Source organism: Brachyistius frenatus, unplaced genomic scaffold (genome assembly GCF_029030835.1).
Source record: "Brachyistius frenatus isolate BFR_SWC_R1_liver_20210118 unplaced genomic scaffold, ASM2903083v1 Contig_51, whole genome shotgun sequence".
Taxonomy (NCBI): domain Eukaryota; kingdom Metazoa; phylum Chordata; class Actinopteri; family Embiotocidae; genus Brachyistius; species Brachyistius frenatus.
In genome coordinates this window covers 2,297,827-2,307,558 of record NW_027210650.1, presented here as the reverse complement: position 1 = coordinate 2,307,558, position 9,732 = coordinate 2,297,827, and the positions used below count along the sequence as shown (strand labels likewise).

The window sequence follows — 9,732 nt, the reverse complement described above, 5'->3', positions numbered from 1 at the left end:
TCATCCCTCAGTTTCTTGTAATTATATATTTAAAAATTACTGAGCAGGTTTAATGTCGACGACACTTCTAAAACGAGATTTTTAAAAATCAAAAAGACTAGCAGACAAATAAATGCAAATTTTTTTTTTTTTTTTTTTTTTTTTGCCAGAGTATTTGGATATGGTCGAGTCGGAAATACCGCCTCCTCTGGTCTTACTGACTTCAATCTCGTCCAATGACAACGCACTCCCGACGCGATTGACGCGTCATTCGACCAATGAGAGGAGGGATTACGGCTCTCGAGCGGTAGTGCACGTACAGCTGATTTGCAACCCGCCGAAGCAACAGCAGAGAAGAAGGAAAAATGTCGCTGGCGTCGACGCGGACCGTTCTAGGATCAGTGTCCTGTTAGGAAACACCACACGGCATTTCGGTGAGTGGGGCAGCCGTCACCAGTTGCATCCGAGGTTAAGCGCTTGTGGAAATTGTCGTGTCCCGTCCAGGATGGCACGTTTCAGGCCCTTGTCGTGGCACGAAAAAAAAAAAAAATGGTCCCGGCAGCCATGATTGAACGTTCGTGACGTTAAATGGAGACGCGTTGATACGGTTTGCGTTTCGAGTCGGTAGCCTAACTTAAAAGGCAAAGCGGGGTTTAACACCGAGTCGGAATGGACCGCAGTAGGAACTCGTTGATTTAAAAAAAAAAAATAAAATTGCGAGTAGAAAAGATAAATTATATAAATGTAAATTATGAGTTTATTCATGAAAACCCTGCTTCTGAGCACGCTCGGTGGGGCGCGAGACTCGAAGCGTGTAATCGCCACGCAAGATGATTTTTTTTTTAAATGTCACTTTGACGGACACCCAGAGGCACCAACTATTGACACCAAAACACTGGATTTGATCTTGTATGTTAAAGCTGTTGAGGTTTGTTTTTTTAAAACAAATTTCATATTTTCGGTACAATCCCAGTTTCCTTCAATACAAATGATTGCGATGAGATAAACAGACAATTTTTTTTTTAAATAATTTACAGTTGAATACATAACAATATGTCACAGTTTATGTTATTGTTACATTCAGCACAATCACGATGATATTGTGACTTAAGTATAGTTATGGTTTTGCATGGTGGAGCCCATCCATTATAATACATTTCACCCATTAGCCCATTTCATGTAGGCTATGACTTTTTTTTTTTTTTTAATCTTTATTGAAATGTTCCAAAACTGCATGTTTTCTTAAAAATAAATATTATTCCCACCCATCACCTATTTAATTTGGTTTCTTAAATTTTTAAAAGCCACAAAGGGGGAAGGCAGGCAGGGGAGAACCAGTGTGTTTGTTCAATGACCGCACTCACTGTTGAGGATGAGGAGCCCAGAAATTATGCTTTTCACTTGGACCAATCAAACACACAACACACAGGCCGGGCCCCTTTTCTAGTATTAACCACGATTGTCTTTTCTTTTTGTCTTTTTTTTTCCAGAATGAAACCTCTGCCGTGCTGCTGCCACGAGTGATTACAAGCGACATGAAACTGGACAGAGGAAGCGAAACGTCCTCACGGTTTCGATGCGGGAGGTTTTTACCGAGACCATAGAGGGAGTCAGGGTTCTCCTTTTGTCAAGTCGGCTTTAACCACAACCGTTCGGAGAACAGAGGGGTATACTGTAACGCCAGATGGGCCTCTGAGGTAACCCGATCGGATAATTATAGTCTCTCCTCCTCCCGCGGCTAGAACGTTAAAAATTTCAGCAACGATATGGACGCGTCTACTAGGATGGTGGGTCTGGACGCCCAGGGCAACATGGTGTTCACGGTAGTAAAGCCAGTAATGGGCATTTTTCAGGTGTCCTCGGAGCAAGCCAGCGGTGTAGCGCAGGGCGGCATGGGCCTGCAGGGTTTCTCCGAGAACACACTAGTCCTCCCCCAGGTGCAGGGTCAGGCTCCGCTGGACCACAACCACATGGAAATGCACACCATACAGCCTCACGTTCAGCCTCAGATGCAGGTGTCCGCCCCGGTCCCGACCGAGGACGCGTCCCAGGATCAGGAGCTGCAACCAAACCCGCAAAGCGCAAACTCGGAGTCCACAAGCCAGATGCCGTTTGCAGAGGTGTCGTCGCTCCTGGATCCCAACATGAAAGGCTCTAAGGCTCGTAAGTGGCGCTGAGCGACGACCTAAACATTCACGTGGTCATCTTAGCTCCTAAATGGGGAATCGGACTCCTTGAATTTCACTATTTTCAACCCTTAAACGGTACATTTCTTGAAGTTGATCGAATGCTGTTTATCCGCTCCCGTCCCGCTCTGATTTCAGGGAAATATCTTATCTCGTACGACGAAATCAAGAGGCGCCTACAGCCCCCTGAGAAGATGTCCCTGCGGTCCCTGGCAGCGTACACTCGGGTCAGCAGAGGTCCAGCCAGCAAGAAAACGCTTCTGGAGTCGCTGAATGTACTCGGCCTCACGCCAAGCACAACTACCTCCGTGTCCTCCTCCTTCTCCAAACTCACTGAAGGTGACTGATGTTTGTGGAGCGACATGTAAACGTGAGACTATGAAGAAGAGTGGAAAAGACTGAACTGTGTTTTAATTTGGCTTTATATTATTGTTTTTTTTAAAAAATTTATATATATATGTTTTAGGCGACACCACGGCTCTGTGTGACGACATGAAGGATTTTTCCCACGATTACATCGACTACAACAACATGGCGAAACAGCTCATCCCCGAGACGAATACAGTCCAACACTGGTCCAAAATTATTGAAACTAAGTATGCACGTCCTCCCGTCTTGTTCTCTGTAACGCGGTTGCTTCACGCCGAAGAAAAAGTTTTGAAAAACGGTTCGCCGAAATATAAGAACAGAAGGAACTGACTCGGCTGACCTGTCCGTATTTTCCCCTCTCAGGAACCACCTCGAGGACATGAGGAAGTGTTTCAAGGACCCGGTGAACAGCGGCGCGTTCGACAACGTCACTCACGGCCTCGGCCTCGGGATGTTGGACGTCGCGCTGGACATGATCGTCATGGTCCTCGAGCAGCAGATCCGCATCCTGTCCGGCGCGGCGGCGACCGACCCGGCCGACTCGGGTCCGCCGATGCGCCGCGTCCGCAGGCGCCACCGCAAAACCCGCTCCGTCGACAACGAGAAGCCTCGCAACGTGTCCGGAGGGGTGAAAGAGCAAGGCAAGGTCATTTCCAAGGGCAAAGGCAGAGCCAGAGCCAGGAAGAAGATCAGACAGGAAACCGGAGACTCCGGTCTGCCGGAGACCCAGGCGGAGCAGTGCAAGGCCGACGATGCGGAGAGTAATGTCCTCACTCTGGTCTCCGTGGGTTACGAGACCGTTTCCAGCGGTCTCAATGCGACCGGTACGGTTTGACTGACAGTTGATCTGCAGCCCCTTTGTTTTTCCCTCAGAGATGCTCGGCGATCGGAAACAAGGCTCTGCACGAGTTCAGCTGGTTTGAGGTCCAGTGAAGAAGATCAGGATCATCACACTATTTCATATCATGGAGTCTTAAAGCTTAAAGGAGTAGTTGGACAATTTTTTTTTTTCCTTTTTTTTTTTTTTTTATTGGCCACACCTGTCCACCAAATAGTGAACGTGCACACGAGGAGCAGTGAGTGCACACCCGGTGACAACCCACCGTGGGACTGACGTTTTCAAGACCTCAGTCTGGCAATCTCTTTTCTTTTTTTTTTTTTGGAGCCAGGAATGACCATATTTGGACCAGCGAGGACGTGACTGAGAACCTGGAGACACTATGCCCCGCCCACCTATGTTGAAAGTCTTGACTGCGCTCCAGGCATATCAATCAAACCAGGCACGCTCGCCCCAAACGCACCTCTCCAAACTCTTCTTCTTCTGTTTACATCTTTGTAGCCGAACACTTTCTTGTTTAGATTATTTGAATTGGCTCTCGCAGCCGTAATAATCGTCGAGTTATTTTCAGAAGGACCACTGGTCAGAAGAAGAGAATTTAGTTAACGACACCGTAAAGATTTTTATTGACTTTGTACTTCAAGGCACTTCCACATCGGCTTCACTTTTTCAGACTCGGAGACTACGTCCACCTCCGACGCACCCCGAGCCGCTGCGCTGCTCAGTGAACATTTGGGGGGGGCTGGCTGACTCCCTCGAGAGTACTTTAGCTGTGAACGTTGAACGTGGGGAAAGGGCTGTTTTCCTTGCCAGAGGCTGTAGTCGTCGGATTTGGTTACCTGAACAGGGAACGGGTTCCCTGTTTTAAAGTCTGCTAAGCTAAGCTTACCGGCTACGTGCTACCCAACTATCATGCAGTGTTTTTAGTAAACAAACAGGTGTAAACGTCAAACAGGTATGTCCCACAAAGTAAAACAGATTACAGCAAAAGTCTGGTTTTCTACATTGTTTTGATGGTGGTACAAAGGCTCCTGTTTTTTGTTTTTTTTTCTGTTGTGTTTATTGCTTAGATTTCCAGTTCTGTACTCCAGTAATGAGAATAATGTTTTTACTGGAACCTCAAAAGTTAAGTCAAATATAAAGATTTAGTTTTCATTTCGTGAGGACTTTCATAACCACTTTCCATCTATTTCTCTCGTTGCAGGTGTCGTAAGCTCCCGCGGTTGGTTCGTGTATTTTATTTGTGATCTTGAGTAACTAACCTTGGGGCATCTGTTTAATTACAGAGCTCCTAAAATAGGATTTTAATAATCTAATTTTAAAATGACCTCAGGATTGGATTAAAATGTCCATTCATCAGGTAGACAGACCGACCAAAGTTCTAATGCAACTTAAGAAAAAAAAAAAATTGCTATTTAACAATATGTCCTTGTACAAAAATAAATGCCCACCTGTTTATGTTGTTGTTGTTTTGGCTGAGGTTTTTCTAGAAGCTGAAAGGCATTATGGGAGATTTTTAGGGCAGTTGGAATACACTCAGCAGTCAACCACTTGCTAATACCTAAACAGCACGCACGCACACACACACACACACACACACACACACACACACACACACACACACACACACACACACACACACACACACACACACACACACACACACACACACACACACACACAAGGATGAGTGGAAGGGAGAAGAGCTTTAGTGAGGATTTGCTCCGTATTAACCCGGTGACTGAACAGGCAACCAGCTGGAGTAGAAGGTAGACAGCCGCACAAAAAAAAACTTAAAAACAAAAATCTAGACAATTTTATTTTACACAAAGCAACAGTACACGGAGTACACGGGAGGTGTAGAGCGCAGCAGTGCCATTAAAAGGAGGTGCAGGTTAGTGTGGACGTCCTGAAAAGCAACGGCTCATGACTCCAAAGAAAAGCGTTAAACGGGGGGAAAAAAAAAAAAAGAAAGAAATTATTTTCCAAGATATCAACCTGAGGAAGCTTCACTCGTAGCCGTGGCGGAGCCGACAGGGCGGAGGAGCACCATGTGGTACCCCAGCGGGCCACTCACCTGCGACTGCCCATGTTCCCGTCAGGAGAGACGCAGATCCAGCAGGATGCTGCTCTACAGTCCGAACGGTGAGTGCAGACCAGAGACGACGGGTTTAAAGTGTGGACGCTTTGACGGCGTTGCGTTTCTACTTGCCTGCATTCGGTCGTAGAAACTGTACGCGTTAGTTTGACGTTCACGCGTCTGTTGGTGCGACCAGACCTCCTATTTTCCTGTTCATTTCTGGGACGATGGTCAAAAGTGCCTTAAGCTGCGATACCGCTGAGCGCCGCTAGAGGTCGACTCTTTAAAAAAAAAAAAAAAAAAAGTCTCCCATTCGACTAATCTCATCAAATTCATAATTAACTCCACGAGTTAACTTGGTTTTACCAGCTAAAGTGGCTCCTTCATATTAGTTTTCTGGCCATCCATCTGAAAATAAGCTGTGTTTTTTTGTTTTGTTGTTTTTTTTGGGGGGGGGGTCACATGTATGGTAACTTCCGCAAGCAAGGCGGCGCCGGCCAAATTCCAAACTCGAGGGCCCAATCCCAAATGTCCACCCTAGACCATTAACCATAAACCCTCACTGACTTAGCTGGCGTCACAGTTGTGCTGTTTGAGGGCTGAAATGGTATAAAAAGCAAAATGGGACACTCCATCGTGACATCACGCCTCGCTTGCATCGGCAAAAACGGCACACCTCCACACAAAAAAATGAATGATTAAATGAATAATGGAAAATGATAGATAGATAGATAGATAGATAGATAGATAGATAGATAGATAGATAGATAGACAGATATAAGCATGATGTTTATTCGTTTTAGCTAATTACCAGAAAAGGCATTAATGTTTGTTAATTAAATGCAGACATCCAACTTAAAAAAAAAAATGACAACTTTACAAACGTGCAATAAATAACCACAGCAGCGAGCAGCCATGTGATGTCACTTCTAACACCCTCCGTGCTTTGTTTGTTTCCATTTTGTGGGCGGCAGACTTCAGGATGGACAACGAGAGGCGTCCAGCTGTGTCCAGACCTTATTGGAGAGAAGAAGACCACATCGAATACGTCGCCAATTTGGCTATGAACTGTGGGTAATTCCCTCGGGCGAAGGTTTTATACAGACAGTCGGGGCTCCAAGAGAATAAAATAAAAAATAAATAAAAAATTGCTGGGCCACTGGCTTCACCCGTCACTATGAGGTCAACATTTGTATTTTTCTATTTTTACTATTGACTGGATTGCCCTGAAGCTTGGCACAAAACAAGGTCACAAATGTAAATGTTTATACCTGCTAACATCGTCCCTCTTTCGCTCAAAGTACCGCTGTGTCTCAATTCAGCATCACAGAGCTGCTAGAACGATTGTAAAAAAAAAAAAAATGATTTAGTCTTCTCATAATCACACAAAAACTAACATACTACGTCGAGGAAAATTAGTGGTCATTTGGATCTAAACCAGGCTGACATCTGGATCATGTTGAAGCGGCGTGTGGATAAATAAAATGGACCTTTGTGTATTTATCAGATTATTTGGTCCCGACGTTTTGCCGTGTGTGTGTGCGTGTGTGTGTGTGTGTGTGTGTGTGTGTGTGTGTGTGTGTGTGTGTGTGTGTGTGTGTGTACTGCCTTGTTTTATGAATAGACCCAGCTGTAATGACTGTAATTTTCCCTGTGCTCCCATCCAGCATGCATCCTGGCTGGCCTTTTATTTATTTATTTATTTATTTATTTATTTATTTATTTATTTATCACCCATTTCATGACTCTTAATGTCTCCATTTTGTCCCCACAGATAACTTGAACAATGCATTAGGTTCTATCAGAGTCCTCGGTTTGGAGATGATTGAAGATGAGCTTAAACCCCACCTGAATACAGTGCTGACCGACATCAAGGAGAAGAGTGAGTTCATTCAGCTGCACTCTTTAACGCCGAGTTTATTTCAGGTCCTCGAGCTTCGGCTGTACCAGGAGACAAAAAAAAAAAAAAAAAAAAAAATACCATGGGTTGTCGTAGATTTTGTGGTTCAGGTTCTTTTCCGTCTTTTATTTGATTTATTCAACATATTGCCTGAAGACGGCAAGTGGCAGCCGTATCACACCGACCATACCCTCCTCTGGAAACGATCCAACCTGTAGCAGAACCACGTCCATGAGGGAGTGAGTGCCTTACAAACAAACAAACAAAAAAGGGAGGAGGGGGGGTGGGAGGGTGGAGAGGACGGGGGGAGGGGGGTGCGTGACGGTTGTAAGTCCTCAGCAGGTCTTAAGCTGTTTTTTTGCGTCTCCCGGCACGAGAACAACAACGGGAGGATAAAGAAGCGGCGGGTCGGGGAGTTCCCGTTAAAAAGTCAAGCCGGGCCGGACTACGACATTTAACTCGGTCCGATTCCTGCTCAAACATCAAAAGACACGCAGCCGCTCCGGCTCGATGCTGTAAAGGCCCACTTTAACGACTTCAAAATATATCCTGACAGGTTTTTGTTTTGTTTAGTTTTTGTTCAATAATTTGTCCCGAACGTGAACGTGAACGCGTTAACGCGGTTCCATTTGCGTCCAGAGAAGGGCGCCCCCGAGCAGGTTGTGATCAGCGGGATCCTGCCCATCCTGTCTCTGTCTCTGAGGAGCCGAGGGCCTCTCAGCCTGCTGACCGCGAAACTGGTGGCTGAACTCGCCAAAGAATGTAAGTGTATTTTTGACTTCCGCAACGGTAACTCTTGCGCATTTTCACCGGCGTACAAGATCGGTCGTCCGTCGCGCAGCCGGAAGCCTTTAAATCTCGGACGCGTCCTCGTTCTTTGCTGCGTGCTCTTCGCCAGAACAGCCCCACGTTTGCTCATTGAGGGTGTTCCTTCCCTGTCAGCTGTGGTCCGTAGAGGTTTCGGCGACGCCGGCTTGGTTACGGCTCTGCTGTCGGTTCTGACCAGCAAAGACCAGGAGCTGCTCCTCCACGCGTCGAGGGCCATCTCGCGCATGTCTTACGAGAGCTGTAAGTCACCTGACGTGATGCCTTTTAGTAGAGAAAACAAGTTCAACTCTTTAAACAGCCAACAAAGCTTCATGTAAAATGTTATATTAAATGGAAAAAAAAAAATTTTTTTGAGAAAGGAGCCAACTAGTCATTTTGGCTTCGGTCTTATTGTTTTCTCTTTATCAATATAATATATATATATATATATATATCTATATATTTTTTTTTACATGCGATACACTCTGTCTCCCCTTCAGCTAAGCAGCAGGAGCTGCTCCTGCGGCGAGGTGCGGTGGCTCGCCTCGTCGCCGTCCTGCACCGGTTCCCCGATAAGGTGCCCCTGGAGGAGGTGTGCCTCCAGGCCCTCTGCAACCTCAGCGGCATGGAGGTGGCCGAGGAGGCCGGGATGGTGTGGGAGAAGGGAGCGTCGGTGAGGCCGGGGGAGTCGGTGTTCCACGGCGTTTCTCCTCGCACCTGCGGCTTCGCCTCCTCCGTGACTCTGGTCCGCGTGTCTCAGTGGGGGCCGGGTCAGTACGCCGTCAACGTGGAGGTGTTCCAGCGCTGCTCCTGCTCCTTCTGGAACCTTCACGGGAACAAACGGGCCGCCCGCTGGTTCCCCTTCTCCACCTTGGGAACCTGCTCAAACTTGTACAAGGTGATCAAGTTCTCCAAGAGGAGCGTCCCGCGGAGGACGAGCCTGAAGAGTCGCGTGTTCCAGACTTTCCTCTGACGGGACCTGAACTAACCGCGGGAGACGACCTCACGACCCACCGTATCGTCGGCACGCGCCAAAACACGAGGGGCGTGTTTCCACGTCACCGTGGACGCGCGCGTTCACCCGAGGACTCTTCCTGCCGACCCTCCCTCTTCATATTATATATATCTATTTTTTTTTTTACATTCATTCGTCCAGTTTGTAAGTTCGAGACACCGAGCACACGTGACTGTTTTGTTTTTGAGTGACAACTGAATCCAGGATAAAGAAGATACCACTACTGGTGACGATGCCCTCGCTGTAATTTGTTCACAAGTGCTTGAAGTAATAGTGAATAAGCTGTATTATAGAGAATGTTCTTGTCTGCAGTACACCTGTTTCATATTTTGCTGCGGCCCGTTTCATTTTAAGCTATGCGTGTAATTATTTTGACATCTTTACTTTAAATAATAAAAAAAATAAAAAAGCTTTACTTTTAAGGCCTGCATGTGTTTTTACTGCAGTCTCACGAGGTGATTGTTGTTAAAAGGGGGTACGTTGGTCGATGATTTGCGCACGCGACGAGGTGACGGCGCGTCGGTGACGCGCGGACATCAACCGGCGTGCTGTGACAGC

At 46.6% G+C, this 9,732-nt stretch overlaps 2 protein-coding genes across 3 annotated transcripts; both read left to right on the top strand.

Annotated features, from left to right (window-relative positions):
• The first annotated feature begins 304 nt into the window (after positions 1-304).
• LOC138624445 (uncharacterized) lies at positions 305-4,834 on the top strand. Its single transcript, XM_069704672.1, has 5 exons — positions 305-413; positions 1,470-2,142; positions 2,304-2,504; positions 2,632-2,761; positions 2,898-4,834. Exons 2-5 carry the CDS (start codon positions 1,746-1,748, stop codon positions 3,367-3,369), a joined length of 1,200 nt encoding a protein of 399 aa, XP_069560773.1. The 5' UTR covers positions 305-413; positions 1,470-1,745; the 3' UTR covers positions 3,370-4,834.
• Positions 4,835-5,066: 232 nt separating this feature from the next.
• LOC138624446 (rap1 GTPase-GDP dissociation stimulator 1-A) lies at positions 5,067-9,527 on the top strand. 2 transcript variants are annotated; one of them, XM_069704674.1, is made up of 6 exons: positions 5,067-5,517; positions 6,427-6,522; positions 7,227-7,334; positions 7,992-8,114; positions 8,295-8,420; positions 8,660-9,527. In XM_069704674.1, the coding sequence occupies exons 1-6, from the start codon at positions 5,424-5,426 to the stop codon at positions 9,130-9,132; spliced, it is 1,020 nt and encodes a 339-aa protein (XP_069560775.1). In that variant the 5' UTR covers positions 5,067-5,423; the 3' UTR covers positions 9,133-9,527. The 2 variants fall into 2 exon arrangements, with proteins under 2 accessions (XP_069560775.1, XP_069560774.1); XM_069704673.1 differs by lacking the exon at positions 5,067-5,517 and having other exon boundaries at positions 6,192-6,522; positions 7,992-8,420.
• Positions 9,528-9,732: the final 205 nt, after the last annotated feature.

Coding starts and splice junctions, on each gene's coding strand:
- LOC138624445 (XM_069704672.1), top strand. CDS start 1,746: ATGGACGCGTCTACTAGGATGGTGGGTCTGGACGCCCAGGGCAACATG. Junction 2,143..2,303: donor CATGAAAGGCTCTAAGGCTC/GTAAGTGGCGCT, acceptor CTCTGATTTCAG/GGAAATATCTTATCTCGTAC. Junction 2,505..2,631: donor CTTCTCCAAACTCACTGAAG/GTGACTGATGTT, acceptor TATATGTTTTAG/GCGACACCACGGCTCTGTGT.
- LOC138624446 (XM_069704673.1), top strand. CDS start 6,435: ATGGACAACGAGAGGCGTCCAGCTGTGTCCAGACCTTATTGGAGAGAA. Junction 7,335..7,991: donor GACCGACATCAAGGAGAAGA/GTGAGTTCATTC, acceptor ATTTGCGTCCAG/AGAAGGGCGCCCCCGAGCAG. Junction 8,421..8,659: donor GCGCATGTCTTACGAGAGCT/GTAAGTCACCTG, acceptor TCTCCCCTTCAG/CTAAGCAGCAGGAGCTGCTC.